At 42.6% G+C, this 19,214-nt stretch overlaps 1 protein-coding gene across 1 annotated transcript in view; it reads right to left on the bottom strand.

Moving 5' to 3' along the window:
• hmcn2 (hemicentin 2) overlaps positions 1 to 18,852 on the bottom strand; it is a 43,580-nt gene extending 24,728 nt beyond the window's left edge. Inside the window, exons 1-23 of the mRNA XM_029277172.2 lie at positions 18,369 to 18,852; positions 16,691 to 16,761; positions 16,117 to 16,275; positions 15,471 to 15,593; positions 11,813 to 11,984; positions 11,601 to 11,707; positions 11,392 to 11,512; positions 11,036 to 11,299; positions 10,780 to 10,924; positions 10,235 to 10,356; positions 9,761 to 10,033; positions 9,179 to 9,320; positions 8,731 to 8,858; positions 7,882 to 7,995; positions 7,621 to 7,779; positions 7,342 to 7,536; positions 6,480 to 6,575; positions 6,217 to 6,344; positions 5,967 to 6,111; positions 4,664 to 4,776; positions 3,059 to 3,218; positions 2,731 to 2,890; positions 54 to 181 (exon numbers count right to left, since the gene is read on the bottom strand). Coding sequence (XP_029133005.2) covers positions 54 to 181; positions 2,731 to 2,890; positions 3,059 to 3,218; positions 4,664 to 4,776; positions 5,967 to 6,111; positions 6,217 to 6,344; positions 6,480 to 6,575; positions 7,342 to 7,536; positions 7,621 to 7,779; positions 7,882 to 7,995; positions 8,731 to 8,858; positions 9,179 to 9,320; positions 9,761 to 10,033; positions 10,235 to 10,356; positions 10,780 to 10,924; positions 11,036 to 11,299; positions 11,392 to 11,512; positions 11,601 to 11,707; positions 11,813 to 11,984; positions 15,471 to 15,593; positions 16,117 to 16,275; positions 16,691 to 16,761; positions 18,369 to 18,627 — 3,484 coding nt within the window. The 5' untranslated portion in view covers positions 18,628 to 18,852. The remainder of the gene's footprint in view (positions 1 to 53; positions 182 to 2,730; positions 2,891 to 3,058; positions 3,219 to 4,663; positions 4,777 to 5,966; positions 6,112 to 6,216; positions 6,345 to 6,479; positions 6,576 to 7,341; positions 7,537 to 7,620; positions 7,780 to 7,881; positions 7,996 to 8,730; positions 8,859 to 9,178; positions 9,321 to 9,760; positions 10,034 to 10,234; positions 10,357 to 10,779; positions 10,925 to 11,035; positions 11,300 to 11,391; positions 11,513 to 11,600; positions 11,708 to 11,812; positions 11,985 to 15,470; positions 15,594 to 16,116; positions 16,276 to 16,690; positions 16,762 to 18,368) is intronic.
• Positions 18,853 to 19,214: the final 362 nt, after the last annotated feature.

The following is a 19,214-nucleotide window of genomic DNA, read 5'->3' as shown; positions in this document are numbered from 1 at the left end:
CCCAGTTTTATGGATCCTAAGTTCCACTTTCTAATGAGGCCCCACAGAGTTACCTTGAATGTGTAAATTGTAGCTTAGGGACACGTTGCCTGCCGGGTTTTCTGCAGTACAGGTGTACAGTTTACTATCAATCAGGCGCACATCAGTGATCCTCAGAGAGCCTGAAGGCAAAACCGTGAACCTGGGGAGGGGTTAGGGGTCAAGGGCAAGGAGAGGAAGAAAACAACACTTGAGTCACTTAAGATCTACAACCACCGCATTTTGAAACAAGGTTTTTCCTATTTTGAAGCAATATTTTTTTCGAGGGACATGTTTACATTGTACAGCAAGGGTACAAATACAGTATGTGAAGGCGGCTTGGTGTTTAGAACATGTGCAGCTGTTAGAGTGATATATCACTATGTATATTTTGATATCAACACTGATATTTGTGTTTGAGGATGGATTCAATATGCAGTTTTGCCTCTGTTTCTATAATCAGTAGTGGATGGAAACAGTTCCTGTAAACAGATTCTGATAGAATTCCCAGAATAGCTACTGCCAGATGCTGGCTGATGAAGTGGTTCATTAGTGTGCAAAATAATTAGATAATATGTACAATTTTGGCAATTAGTGGAAAGAATGGAGCATAATACTGGATTGTTTATTGTGCTGTTTTTTCTCCACTTTAAATGTGAATAAGTGGGCTCTGAACACCAAACGAGGCCTGCGTGAAGTGACCGTTTGACTGAGCTAAAGTAAATTGTTAAGTTGTTGATTGTTTCTTCGCATTTGCGTTGTTTGGCTGAAATACTGAAAATCTGCGAAAGATGAAAATTACGAGCAAGGAAGCACTAAGTAGAATCTGGACCTTTTGCGGCTTAGTCAGCTCTCCAGTGAGTTGTTATGTTCACAATTACCATTGTCCAGGGTATTTCCAGTGTAAACACTTAGCCAGAGTTTGACACACTGACGTCACCATGGTAAAGGTCATAGGCTTAAAAAAATGAATACATTTCTTCCTGTGTTGAACAGTATTTTAAGCATTGACAATGCACAAAACATGTGTTTATCACTAAAAGGGCAGGAAATACAGATCTTTTGAAAGTCAAAGAAGTGCTCACAATAAATTGAAGATCACAAAGGTTTCCATGATGAATATCTTTCACTCCCTGAAGAAAAGCCTCATGGAGAACAAGTTTTATGCCAAAGCAGCCACTCGTGTCAGCCACTTATTCACAGACAAACAAGCGGACTGATGGGTGTAATCACATACACTAACCTTCACTCCAAAAACATACGTCATCATACAACAATAGTTAAATGTAAGTTAAACGCACTTTAATGTAGATCAGCGTTTTTAAAGGGGTGAGTGGTAACCTGTATTGCTCCAGAAGCTGTCCAGCTGTATAAATGCATAATATGAAGGAATGTAAACACACCTCTGTGATTTATCTTAGATAAGTGTGTCTGCTAAGCAACTGAATTATAACAATAACATGTTCATGTAAGTGGAAATGAGCTTGGTGCACAAAGAGCTCTCTATTTCAGCTGCACATATGGTGTAATGTGGCTCCCCCACCTCCTCAAACAGCCTGAGGAGAGGCAGCAACGTCGAACATTGGAACCAAATGACTGCCTCTGCAGAGGTTTGCGCTTTGACTGCAGTGCTGCCTGCGACACAGCAGTGCCACCAAGAAGATTGACACAAGCTTCAGTACACAAGACATTAGCCACCCTTCTCCCTGTCCATCACTCCCCACATTTGTGTAAAGTTATCTGTCAGACACAGTTGGAAATCAGTAAAGACTAACTGGGACAAATTGGCCTTATCAGGATTTGGCCTAGACTGAACCACTTATATACTGTTCAGTAGCTCTGTGTCTTATTCCTCCCACCCCCCCTTCTGCTTCCCCCTGGCACTAGCCTTTTACGTGACTCCGGCAGAAATCTTACCGCCCACTGATTTAAGTTATTTCAACAATCAGCACCCTCTGGTCATTTCCTCTGACCCACAGAGCAAGCTCTCCCTCTTTCACAGCCTGTGCTCGTTTCCGCAAGTCCTGCATATGCAAAGCACGGGCCGATGTGGGGGTTGTTCACAGAGATGTGTTATTCTCATCAGAGAGTACTAGTAAAGAGTCAGCATGTTGTTTTATAGCTAAAGCACCCCAGGGAATCAGCCAGACAGTGCTTGTATCTCTTCCTCTGTCAGTTCGTTTTCCTCCCCTCTTCCTGGCACCCCCCCCCCCCCCCCCCCCTCCCACACACACACCATCCCCGTCTTTTCCTTCTTCCTGGCCCCACGCAAGTCACGCTGTAACTGAGTCACCATGGCTTTCAACCCACTCTGTCATTCTACTATCTACCCAAAAACAATTCAGCCTGGAGAGTCTGTCTGTCATATAACCAGTCTGTGTCCTGTCTGCAACCTGAGTGACCACACTCATGAAAGTCAGGAATCAGCGAACCATGCAGGACCAGATGTTCTACCTCAGTTTAGCCAGCAAAGTGAAGCCCCCACACAGCTCTCTGGCAGACTGTTGATGCCTCTGCCTCACCGCCCTTCAGACGGCAACACTAAATTACCTTCAAACATTAGCAGCAGCTCTGAATGGCAGCCAGCTTCATTCCCTTGAAAAGTCAGATGTTAATAAATCTAAGGTAAGGTATGGTGAGAACTATTTGTAACATGATGTTTCACTTGTTTTTACTGCTTCATTGTCAGAGTGAGGTAATTCTTCTTCTTACCCAGCTGTGACAGGGGGGATGAGATGCCCATTTCGGCTCCATGTTACATGTGGAGAGGGACTCCCCTGGGCATCACATGGGAGAACAACCTCTGTGCCCACCTCTGCAGCCATCTTCACTGTGTTGTCATGGCCGCTCACACCGACTATTTTGGGCATGGCTGTAGGGGATGGAAAAAAGGTTGTAAGAATAGCTATTTGTTTGACCACGTTTGTGTCTCTCAGGGTTTGTTACTATCAAACATCTTTCAGTGTGTAGACAGGTCAGCCTTTGTAAAATCAAACACTTCTATGTTTGGGTGACTGTGGTTTAACATGTGTTTGCTTACTGTTGATACTTAGCTGAATCTCTCTGCTAGCGTAGCCCACAGGACTGGTGGCTGTGCAGATGTAGATCCCTGCATCCTGAGTGGTGGGATGGGGGATGTGGAGGTATCCATCAGGGTCAGACTGAAGAGAGGAGTGGTCCCTGGGTAGAGGCTGCCTCCCCTGCAGGACAGAAAGCACAAGACCAGACAGAATATACTGTTAATACAAGCTGTCTGCACTACAGAGCAGGGACACTAAGCTTAGTTTAAAGTTTATGACCCAACCTTTGATGTGGAATGTAATTACAGAGCACCCTTTTAACTCACCATCTATCCCCAATACGCACTCACAAGAATGCAGCCTGCTGCAAACGGACCGGCTTTGAACATAGAAATTGCTTTTACAGATTCACTTTTATCTGACAAGAAAATAAATTTATTAAACTCTTGAGTACTATTTTGAATATGTTTGGGAACAAAGAAAGGAATATAAATCTGGCTCAGTTAGACAATATGTAGAAAACGAAAGCTTGCTTACAGTGCTGAATGTGTAATGTTGTTTGGTGAATACTCATGCGTGGTTTTTATCTGTTTATTTTTTAAATTGAAATGGTCAATTACTGCTTTTCCTGACTGTATTGACTTGATTACAACAAATAAATAATCACTGTATGTAGAACAGATATGATGTTATCCTCTACATCAAGTTATATTCAGCTTTAAAGGCAGATGTGTAGTGCTGCATAACACATAATAATAACGTCTGATTATAAGATTCATGTTGTGTTGAAGCATGCTGCTTTTAGGATTGAATTGCATATTACCTTTCTCATGATGTGATCCTTTTTAAACTCAAGTCTACAATATGCTGCATGAAATCATTTAACAGCATCTGAGATTTAAAACACATTCATGAGTGATTTGTCACTGTCAAGCAGCAATATGGTAGAGTTGCCATGGTTACATCCTTCCAGGCCAGGTTAATCAAATCTTGATTGCAGAACAAACCATTATTGTGGCTGTTTTTGGAGTGTTCTCACAAATCAAAGGAAATTACAGGGGGAGGAGAACAGCAGGTGTTAGACTATAATACTACTTTAGAGACTAGACTACAAGCAGTACAATATGCTGCAATAGAGAATAAATAAAATCATTTTACTTAAATTGATCATTAAAATAATTATATTTACATACAAGTTTACTCTTAAAAAATAAATAACAGCTTCAATGTGGCATAAGATAAAGTATTAAACACTGAGATAATTTATTATTAGATCAATAAGACTATTCTATCATTAATATTAATAACCAATGCTGATTACATTATTAGCCTACTGATGAATCATTTGGCTCAAAATTCCACTCTTACATCATCATAACAGGATTGGACATTGATCTTCTTTTCAAATTAAACATGCTCTATTATCCACAATTATTTACAAACTCTTAATGATGATTAGTTTCCATTTTCCAGTTCATTCCAGATGAATGAATGCCAAGTGCGATCCTCACTAGATAATGTTGTGGGAATCAGGGCCGTCCAATTAGTCATGCATTGGTATATGGGATGTAGCCAAAGCAATCATTAAGAAAAGTAACTTTTCGACAGTCAGTGTGACAACCCACCTTGGACCAGACAATTTTTGGCTTGGGAACTCCACTGGACTCACATGACAGTGTCATGGCTACACCCTCGTTGGCTATGTAATGGTACGGACCGGCGATGATCTCAGGGGGCACTGTGTGGAAGAAATAGGTCACATAACACAGCTGTCTGACTGACCGTGAAGATGCAGGCCTGCAGTATTATCACTGGACTAAGCCAGCCAGCAGCATGAGCACTCGAGGCATTTCTTCATTACTAACTGATGATGAACTATAATCTAGCCTGTCTGTCATTACGTGCCTATGAACAAAATGAGCCTTTCATCAAAGCGTGCAGTAAATGAACCCTCTCACTCTGATGACAGCAGGTGGTCGACTCATTGACAAATTGTTCTTTTCTATGCTGAGTCAGCAAACCAGTGACCAGACTGTCCAAAACTGACAATATCTATCTAAAACTAATGCATACTTGATGAAATAGTTTGACTTCTACTTTGAAATAGTCTGACAGGTGTTTAAATATATTCATTGGCTGTCTTGTTGGTAGTAAGATCAGAAGATTGATACCACTCTCATGGCTGTACATGAAGCTTGAGCCCAAAAAGTGTAAGCTTAGCACAGAGACTGGATGCAGGGGAAAACAGCTTGCCTAAAACAATGATCTACCACAGTAAATGGGATCTACTCATATGCAAGCACCTCTGTAGAATATTCTTGCTTTTGATTAATTTCAGCATACTATAATACTTACAGTAAAACAGCCCTTTAAAAATATGTAATAAGTCTGTCCAATCACTTCTTTCTGATCAAATGAGATCTTTGGATGACCTATCAGTCTACCAAACAACCTTTTGAATTGTCAAACACTAGTGGCATTTATTGATCATGAGCAGAGTCTTCCACAAGATAAATCTGGTGTGCTAGAGAGGGAGATAGGGAGTTTAATACAGTTAACCATGAAAACAATGTGTTACTATCCAAATTGCTCTCTTTGGAAGATTTATTTTGCTTTAAGGATGGCCAACCATGTCCATGTTTTGCTGTTTGTTACAGTTGTGCTTTAAATGTTGAGCTAAACATTTTCAGAGGGGTCCAAGAAAAATGTCTTTGCTGTGCTTTTGACTTCTTAAGGTCTCCACAAATAACATTTGGACCAGGCTAGGCTAGCTGTTTCCACCTGTTTTAGTCTTTTAAACCAAGTTAACAGGATCCTCTGCAGGCTCTTGCTTTCGTTTTTACAGGTTTTGTCCATGTCATAAAACTCTCAGCAAGAAACAGAATAAATTTACCAAAATCTGACTATACTGATATTATGTGTTCTTACCGTGAACCTCCAGGCCAACTGTAATGTTCATGGTGCCTGCTACATTCACCGCAGTGCAGACATATGTCCCAGCATCCTCTGGGCTGGCTCTTTCAATATACAAACTCCCATCACTCCTCATGAACATTCTCCCATTAAGCTGGACCTATGAAGAAAAGAAACAATTCGTGTCACGTCACAACACAGAAAATATGTATTGATGTTCAGCATTTCTTAGAAAGGGAATTATTAAGGGAATTGTCAGTCTTACAGGTTTTCCATTGTAGGACCAGTGTCTTTCTGGAAGAGGTATTCCATCCAATAGCATACAAGGAATATTCAGGGACTGGCCGATACCAGTAGTGATGAGCGGGGCGCCCTGGGCCAAGAGAGGAGGCTCTGCAGGAAAAGAATGTGTGAAGATCGAAATATTGAACTACAGTAGGAAAGTGTTAAAGTATTGTAAGGCTAAAGTCAGCCAACACCATATTGAACGGTAGTGTAGAGGGATTCAAGACGTTAAAAAAGGCATACCCAGTCCAGTGACACTAACTCTGGCCTCAGTCTTGATGGTTCCAAACTGGTTCTGGGCCTCACAGATGAACAACCCTTCATCATCCAGCCACACACCTGTTGTCAAAACACACAGAAAGCAGGCACTGAGAAAGGACAGTAACACAGTACATATCTACATTTGCTTAGAAAGAAAACAATTTATCTAGAAAAGTAAGTCCATGTTAATAGCAGTTAAGTCCTATAACAACTGGTGTTATTAGTTTGACTTACTGTAAATGTAATTGGAAGTTAAAAATAGAAATAATGGGATTAATGGTTTTGCTCAGCTGCCAGACTGCTTACACACATGCCCCCATAATATAATTCTCTTGAGATTTTATGTTAGAAGATCGATTCATCTCTGGTGTTTAGATGTTTAAATATGTGATGACAAGACATCAAGTATTGAAGCTCAAAATGAGGCACAGTTTGTGCATAACACAGTATGGATAAAGACAATTAATAAAATAACTGCAGGTAGAAAATAAAGCCATCTGCAACAGATTGAGCTAATTAGGCCAGACTACTGCCAAAAATGGAAACAGTGACAGAAGCCAATGCAGATACATCCTCTCCACCATAAGAGTACTAACAATATAACATTAGGATTCCCAAAAGGAACACAAACCCTTCTCTTGAGTGGCCAGGATTAGTCATATTCAGGGCAGAAATTCCCCTTTGGCTGAATACAATACAACATCACAATGAAGGAAAAATAAATAAACAAAGGAACACTTACTACTTCAGCCATGCCAGTCAGTGCAAGACAACAATCAGGCTATATTAACCTGCACTGAAGGCCAAAGCTCATTGCTGTGGTAGTGTTTCATGCATAACTCACTCTGAATTAGAAGATGTCCGTTCTCCAGCTGCATTGTTCTTCCATTCTTGTCTATTCTCGTAGGAATGTTTCTGCCGTTTTGTCTGTGCCAGGTTACTGTTGGCTGCGGGGAACCTCGGGCAATGCAGGGCAGGGTGATATTCTCCCCAATGCTTGCTGTCACATCAACTGGTGTCTGAGAGAACAATGGACCCGCTGTGGAGGGAAGAGTGAATTTTCCTTTGAGAGAGAATTAGAGAGAAAAATAAACTTAAAGTGGATCATTGAGGGTAGTCTCACCTCCAACCTCCAGATTGACGGTGCCAGCAGCGGTTCCAGCAGGGTTGCTGGCCACACAGGAGTACTGACCAGCGTCAACCTCCTGCACCCCTCGAATGTGCAGGGTGCCACGGTGTACATGCTGTTCAACAAAAGGAGCAGAGCCCACCTCCAGCTCACCTGGAAACACAAGTAAACAAACCCATTTTTCCTTCATATTGTTTCACACAAGTTCATGATTGTTGTTGACCTTAACTTACGTTGTTTTTGACCTTAACTTACCTTTGAACCAGTGAACAAGAGGAGGAGGAACACCTGTGGCTTGACATTCGAGCTTGGCATCACCACCAACAGATACAAGTACGACCTGCTGTGCCACAGTTATTCTAGGCACCTCTGGAGGAAAGCAAGGAAATCTTAAAAGACAGTTCATCTGTTTTTCTATCGTACTTTTTAAGACTTGCATATAGTGCCTCTATTTATGGAAATAAAAGCAAAGTCGTATTTCCTTAAACCAGCAGAGGCTTCACAATAGACCTGAGGTATATATAAAAGCTTACATTTTACACAAAATCTGTGCCAACACAGCAGTAAAGATGTTTTTGAAGAAGGCAGACAGCTGAGCGGAAAAGACAAGATGTTCTACCTTACAAGGCTCATGCTGCCTTGACAAATCAATGTTGTTAAAAATGACATTTGGAGAGTAAAAGTCTGTATAACACCAGCATGCCACAGGAAGAGTCTGCCACAGTCCATCAGTGTTGATGTTTCTGTCAACCGCTTACTGACAAGTTTTGACTGATACTTCAGCCCTACAACTGTCAGCACTCACAAAACAAGGAGGGAAACATCCTATTGTGTAAGACAAGGCAACATGCAGCAACACTAGCCTGAGCTCTACTCAGAGCTGCTGCGCAACTCGAATCAAATAGAATTTACGACAAATGCATCAGAGGAAAAGCAAACTACCAGGCATGAAGCAGGTATCCTAATCTTAAGTAAGTAAACTCAATGCCAATGGACATTTTTTGAATGATTTAGGGTCTAATGGTCAATAGAATCAATGCATCACCTGCACTTCTTAAAATTAAAATTCTATAAACTTAAACATCAGGTAAGATTTGGACTTACCTGCAAAAGTTAGTGACATAGACTGAGAGGCAGTCCCAGCTTTATTGGTTGCTAAACATGTGTAGTTCCCAGCATCCTCTGGAAGGGCCCCTTTTATAGTCAGCACTCCATATTGGTCAAGACTAAACCTGTATCATGCAATCACGAGAAGTCATGTTTGTTAACTCTTCATGATGACATGTGCAGATGTCAAATGATGACTGCAGATGTAAAAAGGAAATGTATCTCCAAAACTGTTCTGCTATTCTTGGGCATCAATAGGACATTTCCACTGAATATTTATTTAACACAGACACATGAAGAATTTGTGGTTTGGAAAGTTTTTACATCATTACATGTAAATGTACGCAAACAAGATGTGGCATTCGTAAAAGTAGTTAAAGTGGAATGTAATGACTCTTGGAGTCCTCTGTGCCGGAGGTGTTGAGTGGGCTGAGAGTTCCCTTACCTCGGCCGATTAGTAAGGAACATGTTTCCATGGCTCCAGAAAAGTTGGGGAGGGGGAGAGCCGGACGCCGAGCAGACGAGGCGGATCTCATCCCCCCGGGAGAAAGCCTGGCTATGGGGGTGAACTACCACTGAAGGAGCCTCTACAATTGGAGTCAAACAGAGGCAAAATGCTGACGGTGACTCAGGGCCTTGTCATCACTGCATGATGTCATTTATAAGTTCCCTATCACTGGTTTAACAACAGTAAACATTTGTGGGCTACAATTCAATTAAAAAACACTCCATGTCTGACATCATGACTGGGGTATCCTCGTGATGAAAGTTTTATATTCATTTGGCTGTTTTGAGATTCATGACAAACATCTGAGTGAATACCCAAATAGAAGCCACAGTTTTCAACATTTATCAGTTCTCGCTGATGAGAAACATTTTCTGTCAAGGAAGTGGCTCAATCTGACTGCAAAGAAGTTAAGCCAATAATGGAAAACAGATGACAGGGGCCAGAGAGCAGCTATGAGGCCCTGGTGTTTTATCCGTAAGTGTTTGAGCAGATGACCTGCAGGCTACTGTCCTACCGTACCTGGGACGAGAAGCCACACCGCAATTCTGCTTTCTCCATCCGTGTTGGTGGCCACACAGCGGTACTGGCCATCATCCTGAGTCCTCACAGGGCTGATCTGAAGGGATGAGTCAGCAAGCAGCTTTACCCTCCCTGCCCGGGCCCGGATGATACGACCTGCTCGGTACCATGTCAGGTTGTGGCGCATGGAGCCTTCGACTTGGCAGGAGAGCACAGCCACGCCTCCCGCAGAGGAAGTCACATTCACCGCTGGCTTCAGGACCGGAGGAGGCTCTGTTTAGAGGAAACACAGCCAACACATCAAACTGCTGTTATCAGCGTTGAACAAACTGTACAGGAATAGTTTCCCCTTTGACACAAATGATGGTTCTAGCAATTTTTAGACATCATAGTGAGGTAAAAATGATCAAGCTTAAATTAAAGCCTCTTGAATAAGCGTGTAAGCTTGCATTGTTGTAAGTGTATTGAACATACCTCTGACAGTCAACTGTGTTAAGGCACGTCCCTGTCCTGCGGTGCTCTGGGCTTTACACTCGTACAGGCCTTCATCCTCAGATGAGACGTGGGAAATCTCCCATGATGCTATGGCAGAGTTCCTGATGCAAAGACACGCTTGGTTCATTGGCAAGTGTGTGACAATAACAAGATCCCTTTTAACATCACATTCAATTAGCATCTCAGAAACATGCTGGGAAAAGTTTTCACCACAACTAAGATTCACTTTGTGAAAGTAACTCAAAGCAGAGCATCAAGAAAGAATGGGCTCTTTGTCAATCCCTGAAAATGACACAATTGAATATGTAATGTTCACAAAACTGAATGTGTATACTGCTTTCCTGACTGATGAGCCAATAAAACACAAGAGTACAGCAGCACTAATGCTTTACAGGCATGCCTAAGACTAGTGAGTGACCTAATTAGTGGTTTTTTCAGCAGTTAATGGGGGTAGGAAGCTGCGGCATTTGAACGAAGGTGAGCCACATGTTACAGAGTGCTGATCAAATAGAGGGAATACTTACTGAAATAACTTCTCCTCTCCAAGCGTAATCCCACTTCGGGTGAATCTAAGCCTGTAGGGAATGTCACTCTCCACCGAGCAGCCAATCACAGCAGGCTGCATGTAGTAGCCCTTCACCACTTCAGGCATACTCACAACTGGGGGATCTACACATGGGAGGAAACAAAGTTTAAAGGTCACCAGCGAGATTGATGAGGTGTGAGATACACCACAGAGTGGATTGCTGAAATGTGTCTGCAGAGAGGGGGTTGTCTTGCCTGGAACGATGTTGGTGTAGGAGACACTGGACAGCCTCTGGAAGCGGTAGCCCTCCTCGTCTTTTCCCGTCACCTTGATGTAAAAGCTCTGGGAAGGTGTGCGGAACTCCGGGAGACTCCACAGTCCTTGTTGGCCGAGGTCAGAGGGCAGAGGCACGGAGATCGTGCGTAAGGAGCGGCCTGAGCCTGAAATGAGCTCCACATGACTCAGCTGACCCGGAGGCTTCAGATTTGTGCATTTCAGCAAAACATGGGCTGGAAGTCCTGAGAGACAAAGAGAGAGCTTAATGAAGTCTTCTGCTGCATGTGTTCTCCATCATACAAGACACAAGTAGCAAACAGGAACATGTCTGCACCTTTTATTGGCCTTTCTCTGGTATGGTTGAACTCAGTAACAGGTACACTGGAAAAGCCTGCACGGAAGTCAAGGTTGCTGACTCCTGTGACCCTTAGAGTATGGCGCCCACTGCAGCTCACCTTAAGAAAGAAAGAAGTAGTATTCAATCAGTTAATTGTCCTTAAGTATTCAGAGAACATATTCAGACATTATTCTCTGGAGAAGTACCTTCAGCTTCCAAGCTCCAGGTCTGGGAAACTTCAGGTTGACAACTCTAGCGGAGTTGGGAATGTTCAACAGCTCTTTAAGGCCCTGCTCTTCACCTACAACACGACCTATGAAGAAAAGACAACAGATTAAGCTAAGGAAGTCTTGATAGAAAATACTTGTAATATAGCAGAATATGATAGATTTCAATGTGTTTGGTATACAATGCATACCAAAGGGATCACTAAGCTCGATTTGTGGTGCTGGTCCACTGAGAGACACAGTGACCTCTCGAAGGCTGGGGTCAAAGGGCACCTCCCACTTGTTTTCCTGGGCACTGTCATGGTTAGAGGACAGCAGGTGGACCTTCATGGCCTGGACTGTCTCTTCCACCCACTTTAAAACCTGGCAGGAGAAGAAAAACACCATCACATAAATGTTACATTGTGACGTGTCAAGCTGGAGGAGAAACAGTCATACGTGGATGAGGCTGGGACCTATCAAAAGCAAACTGTTCAAAGATCTGTCTCAACTTAAAGACGGCAGGATGAGGACAGGAAGGATGCTATTGTGGCTTTTTACAAAATCCCCCTACCAACTCCTTCCAGTCCCTCGAAGCAAGCTGCTCTTTCTCTGTCTGTAGACTATTCTTTCATACCAAAAGTATTCCTTGGAGGGATTTTGCCTAAACAAAAAAAAAAGTGAAACAGCTCGACTGTCAAGCTGATAACATACAGTTTTCTGCACTCTCAAGCATGTATTCCCAGAGGAGTGTCTCTCACAGTGGAAGTTTGTCAAGCAGCAGTACCCCCCCCCCCCCCCCCCCCCCCCCTGCAGCACAGCTTTCATGAATCATTATTGTTGTTCCTCTGAATTGAAAGCAGTGATGCCTTTTCTCAGAATAATACTTAAAATGTGTTCTTTTTAAATGAACTGGACTAATATGCATAATCCTTGTCGGTCTATTAGCCACTTGTTCTGTGGAATCTGTAACAATTAAGAAGCCAGATGAGGTCAGACAGTGAGACATTGGGATTGCGGGAGGCTTATTTCTTAAATGAGTCATTCCACCACTCTGAGTAAAGATTATCCAAAGTCTGACATAATGGTTGACAGCATGATTATATTTAATGGCAAAGACAATCATTACTTAGACTGTAATGTTCCTCAGTGGCTTTCTACAGAAATAGCCGGCTGTGTAGAATTTCTGTTTTGACAGGTGCTTGACCTTTTAGGTTTAATCATTATCAGGACTCTGAAAAGGACTACAGTTTTCCTTTTGTTTTCTCTGAATGAAAACAGAAGCATAAAAAAAATGCCTCTGATTTTGAGTCTCATTCCAGTGGCTACGAAGGACCGAATGTCTTAACGTCTTCCAGTCTTAACAAGCAACTGCTGCCTACTATTTGTTTTGACCTCTTATGGGGATGCACTATAGCTGATCTGCGTCGGCAGTGAAACATTGCTGGATTTTTTGGATACTGTGCCAATGGCAACATTTTTTCAAACATTAAAGAAAATAAGAAAAAGTTGATAACAAGGAGAGCCTTTGATAAATGTAATTATCAGGCTTTTTTGTCTATCAGGTCCACTAGGTGCTGACAGCAGCTGGTTCCATTCGTTGTTTTACAACTGGAAACAGCTGAAAGGCTGCCACATGTGCAGCCATCACCAGCAGGGCAGGAAACTGCTAAGAAGTGACCTACATCTGCCCCAGGATAGTGTCTATTTCTTATGCAAGAGAGCAGAAAGGAGTGGGCATTTCTCAGCCCTGAGACCTCAGATAAAAGGAAGTGGAGCGCAGGGATGGGACGACTCGCTGTCCGGGCCATGGTAGGTCTAGAGAAGCACGCTGAGTTCTGCAGCCACTCCCTGTCTCACCACTGGGAATGCAGAGGATCTTAAGTCCTGTGAAACCTCATCCGGCGTGTCTCAGTTGAACGAGCTTAAAGGGCTTTTACAGGAAGGACCCCCCTCTGCTATTCATGGAAGCATGACAGACGAGCCAAAGAAGAAGGGTTGGCTAAGGCTGGGATGATGCTGTACTCCACTTTCTCGTCCAGGTACATTACCTGCGAAAGAAACATGTGTCCATGCTGTGGTTGAGGAACAGCTTGACTCCAGACCTCCCGGTGGGTAGGAGTCAGCTTAGTCCTTACCCGGGTTTAAACAACACAAGTGATGATGTTTGAAGGAAGATGGCCTGCCACAAATCAAGGTTATTAGAGCAAATCAGTCCCAGGTGGACTCCTTGCTCCTTCTCAGTTGGAGTATCGACACACCTGCCAGGGCTTTGCCTGTCACAGGTGGCCTCTTTTTGAAAGAGACAGAACAATTCTAGATGGTGCCTTAGTTTAGACACAAAAAATACTAAAATGTTAAAATGTTACCTGTTTTTACATTTTTGTCTGGCCAACACTACCAAACCCTTCACTCACTACTGCATCTGGGTAATGATGACTCTAAAAGGTGTGTATATGCAGCTTGCTAGGTAGAATCACACAACAACTGGATGTATCCTATGCTGAAAACCCCAATCTTCATTACATGCATCTTTAAAATGATGTCTCTGTCTTCGAAGCAAACATAACAGCAGGCATTATCTGGTTCCTTAAACATTACTGTCCTCATTTTTGATCTGGGCTTCAGCCTGCGGGGGACAAAAGATGGCATCATAAGTATCAAGAGTGCAGATCATGGTCCAAGTTTGACTGCCCATTAGCTGTCCACACTCTTGTTAGCAGATCCTCTCGTTGATCATAACCAGAGCGTTAAAAGTGCAATATGCAGAGTTGACAATGAGCTGTTGTGTGAGGACTTGGAGGCAGCTCCAATAGGGCAGCTGTGTTGGAAAGAGGGAAGCCATGACAGATCGTATCCTGGGATTATAGAGTAAAATAAGCAGTCTGTTTTCACTCCACACTGCCCCTAAAGAGCACAATAAGAGATATATATGAGTTGTCCGCACTTTATTAAACTGTTATTAAGAGGGAATATTTTGGTGAGATTTGTGGTACTTCTGAGGTTTTTTAAGGATTAACAGATTTGCATTAATTTATTAAAAGCATGACACCCAAGAGCTATAATCATACAGTTCTGAAAACGACTGATTTACAGTAATTCAGTGTGAATCCAAGAAAAATATTCTCTCAGTATGCATGTGTTTACATATAACAGTTCACTGAAAAAAATGTCAAACTTCTTGAGGCTACTTTAGCACAAAGCCAACCATCTGGAGTTAAGGTGTGGGGGCTAGAATCATTTAAGTCTGTTATTCCCTTAATACTGCAACACAAACATCACATTCAAACAGCCCTTAAACAGCTGGCAGGGTTATGAAGTGATAATGAACCATGCTGCCCCACACGCAGGCAATGCATGTTTAGCTACATACAAGCATGACTTGAGAGGAAACAGACCCACACACACACAAGTTCAGAGATTCAGTGGGCCAGCAGTGTACGGAGCTGTTGGCTCCAGATCAGCACTGCCCGGTCATCTCCTGTGCTGACATGCAGGATACCAGTGTCTCCTCCAGAGGAAGCTCTGGCTTCTTTTACGTCTGCCTGGGAAGTGAGTCCTGCTGTCTTTGGCCTCTTAGACAGAGCTTCTGTTACATGCTGCTTCCGATATAAAAGAGTCACTCAGCCGTATCACATAACCAGGAAGTTTAATATCAGCTTTGGAATCATTTGATTACTCTACATAAAAACTCTGTTATTACATCAGTGGGACAAGTTTTGTTTCAGACTGCTCCGGCTGTTTTCTATTATTAGGTGATGTAACCGTTTTCGTGAAAACAAACACAACTGAGTTCAATTTATGTGACTCAATAAGGGTTTGGTGAGAGAAACAGACATTGAACCGACATGTTTCCAGTTACGCTCTCACCTCGTTGACCTGCTGCTTATCCAGGTGAAAGATCTGTCCAGACGACGTGGCAGCGATCTCCTCGTACGCCCTGTAGCCGGGCTGAGAGCGGTCCCCACAGTCCCCGGTCAGCACAAACACAACCTGGGAACGTGGGAGAGTTAAGAGGATTACCACTGTTCAGTGTTTGCTTTCTACGACCTCGCTTTCAGTTGGCTCCAAAGTGACGCTAATGCTCATTGTCGTGCTTCATGTAAAGAGTAGGAGTGTGTCAATTTAAATAACTTTTCTCTGCTCAGCTGAGCGTCAGGGACCTTAATTTGAATGTAGATCTTTCACAGCATGCCACTGTTGATCTTTTGTTAAAGAAAGTGAGAAATGCAGATACTCTAAACGCTGTAGGGAAGAAATCATATTCAAAGTTAACTGAGCCCATTATCATTGTGTTAGAATTAAACATTGCCTACAAATTCATACAAACATGTTTTTATACCATACCATCATATGCTTTTTATCTGTTGTTGTTAAAGAACCACCAGATACCTCAATTGTAGGCGAAACCATTGACATTACAACTTAAATGCCAACATAGGACTGATATAGTAAGTACGTTTCTATCTGTCATCTGTGAGAGCTTCACACCCTGTTAAAGTTTCAAGACTTGTACCTGCGATTGTCGGAGCTGCACCAGCTGCAAGACATCTCTTTTAAGGCGATAGTCTTTTGCTCTGGCGTCAGTGAAGACGTAGATGAAGGATCCAGGTAGTGAAACCTCCAAGGCTTTCTTTATGGCTCCTACACTCATCTCAGGGCAGTCGCCTCCACCCTGGATGACAAAAACAGAAACTCTTGAAATAATTGATCTTTGAATATTATATTCTACACTTTATCCTTTAACCACTGCCATAACTCTGGTTCGAAAAATAGTATCCCATTTAGTAGGCACACTGTTTTTTTGTAAACTGAACATAAAATATCCTAAAGACAAAAATCTTCAAAGAAACATAAAAAAAACTCTTCATATTTTATAAGAAACAAAACAAGATGTCTGTTTGAAATAGATAGTTGACCCCTATGAATAAAAGCATCCATGCACAGTTGGGTGATTTACCCCTTCAGCTTTAAATGGTTTGATGTAAACTGTGGTTTTGATGGCAACTGGCAACTTACAAAGCTGTATGGACTGAATGATACTGAGGCAGAAGACACATTTATAAAAGAATTTGTGTTTTAGTTCCTACCTGGACAAACAGTTCTTGCAGATCCTGTTGGAACTTCTTTGGGTCGGTGGTGATGGACACAGGGCCGATATCTGCGAGTTTGAAAGCAAATCATTTAAGATTAACAACAAAACTTCTGAATCAAGTCACGTCAGCCGCATACGAGATGGTCTTGTTGTTATACTATTGCATATGCCTAAAGATATTCATCTAGACCAAATGAGCTCTTCAGTCTCACTCTAAGGAGTTTCCTCAAACGCTACAATACGACATACATTTTCCTCTCAGGAGTTCAGTTGTGAATAAAGCAAAAGCAACAACAGCATCAAACACTTCGAAGCCACATCCTAATTTATCAGGACCAGATTGATGCCCTGCAGCTTTATGAAATACATGAATATCAATCACACACGCCTCACAAGGAACGGTGCAATTACAGAATCACATTGTTCAGGTTTTGTCTTTTTGCCAAAGTTTTGTGATGACAAAATAATTATTTTCTGAAGCTTTATTCAGCATTTTTCTATTAGTCGATTTTCTTGTGTCCCTAGTAGCAGCAGGAGACCATGCCTTGGTGGATAACAGCCTGTCAAGACCTGACACTTACTTGGATGCCTTTGGGGGTCGATCGGCCAAACAGTAAACATTAACCAATACACAGGGAATGCATTGTTTTACCATGGAACGCTGTTGTCCATAAACACAAGCCTTTCATCATTATAGTTATTATACAGCAGACTTTTATCAGCTCGGGTGGAGCCTCGTGATGTCTGTCTGTGCTTGTTGTTCCTGCCGTCAAATACCATTTTGAAGTATCATTGTGAGACTAATGATACAGAGCTCACAGACATGTGTCAACTGATGACATTTTTAACTCATTCTTCAGTTTTCTTTCCACCAGTTGAGGCTTTCAAGTCCTTGCCTCCTCCTCATGAGAGACTGTAAAACACTGACAGCGCTGTCACGCCTCTTTGTCAGGCGACGCGGCTTCTTTGCAATCCTGGTAATTTACAAGGTCCCCAAGGGCAGGTCACATTAAACACAGACAAAATGTGTGGTGTTAGTGCAACCCACCCCCCCTGGCCGGCTAAACCAGGGGCTGTGAGGGTTTTCCGGAGGGTTGGATGGAGGGGAGGAGAGGGTGGGGTGAGTCAGGGATAGGGGGGTGATTGGGGTAATTACATACAAGCAGACAGCATATGCTTCTCATCAGCGCTCAAACACCCTCCCCCATTAGTGCACTCTTATTTTCAAGCTGCAGCTTTCCCATATAGGAGGTCAGATGCAGGGGAGCCTTACCTGTCCCACTGATTCCTCACTCCTGAAGCTCAAATATTTCCTGCTAAATGTGTTTTTCAGTCACATCAGTTTGAGTTAAATGTCTACTAAACTGTAAATGGCATGTAAAAAAAACCATAGTATATCTGGGGCAATAAACCTGCATGGGTATTGTTTATAATAACACAAAAAGGCTGAAGTCTTCTGGTTGACCTAGACCTGGCAAAACTATCTGAAGTTTTGTCTGATTTTGTTAAATGTTGCAAAAACAGCAACAACAAAAAAAACCTCAATTACATGCATAAATTCACACGTTTTAAAATTCGAGACCAGGACACTCATAAAATTAAAAGTTTCTATTTTGTCAGATCTTTTTTTTAATTTTTTTTTTTAATACAAAGCATGTTAGGTCAAAAAGTACCTGGGTCATGGAAGGGGACCAGGACAAAGTTTTTGATGGGTCTGGTAATGCGGCTGAGGGTCTTTTCCAGGATCCGTGAGGCGCCTTCTATCACCTGTTTCAGATCGTCGTACATGGAGCCGGTAACATCGAACACAAAGGCCAGGGTCGAAGCGCTGTCAGCGGATCCATCATCCTCCTCAGCCCGGGGGTCTGCCAAGAGCCCGTGCGCGCTGATACATATTGCCAAGACTAGGCACTTTAATAAAAAAGTGGTCATTTTTTTTTTAAGGATTTACTGCATCTGTCTGCTTGAATGAGGCGAATCAAATAAAAAGAACAACTAGGAAAAAGTTCTTAAAGTTTAGTTTTCAAAGCAGGTTGAAGTCTGGGACTGCTTCCAATCGGTAGAAAAGATATTTGGAACAATGCAGCTAAGCTGAAACACATAAAATAAAATCCAGAGTCAAATACTTCCACAGGAGTACATCCGTGCGTAAAGTTTGGAGGAGCGTGCGGACTGGCTCTATGTTAGAAAGCCCCTTGAGAGCTGGTGCTCTGACGCTTCAAACGGGGGCGGAGATGGGTATTAAAAGGTTCCTGAGACTCGACCTGATTTGTGTGTGTGTGAGAGAGATTTTGTGTACCTCGACCCCACTCTGACTTCCAGCTTTAACCCCCCCCCCCCCCAACCAACCCCTTCACTTCAGTTTTCTCCGTCGTCGAGGTGGGCCCCAGGAGACGCAGTTTTAAACAGCTTTACCAGCGGAGTGTGCAGTCTGTATTTTGGACATGCAGAGAACATTGTCTCAGTAACAGCCTAGTTTTTATAAATAGCCAACGTTTATATTCAGCTGACACCAATCT

The sequence above is a fragment of the Labrus bergylta genome, chromosome 2, assembly GCF_963930695.1.
Source record: "Labrus bergylta chromosome 2, fLabBer1.1, whole genome shotgun sequence".
Classification (NCBI taxonomy): domain Eukaryota; kingdom Metazoa; phylum Chordata; class Actinopteri; order Labriformes; family Labridae; genus Labrus; species Labrus bergylta.
The sequence above is the reverse complement of the archived record's forward strand: the minus strand, read 5'-3'. Positions and strand labels throughout refer to the sequence as shown.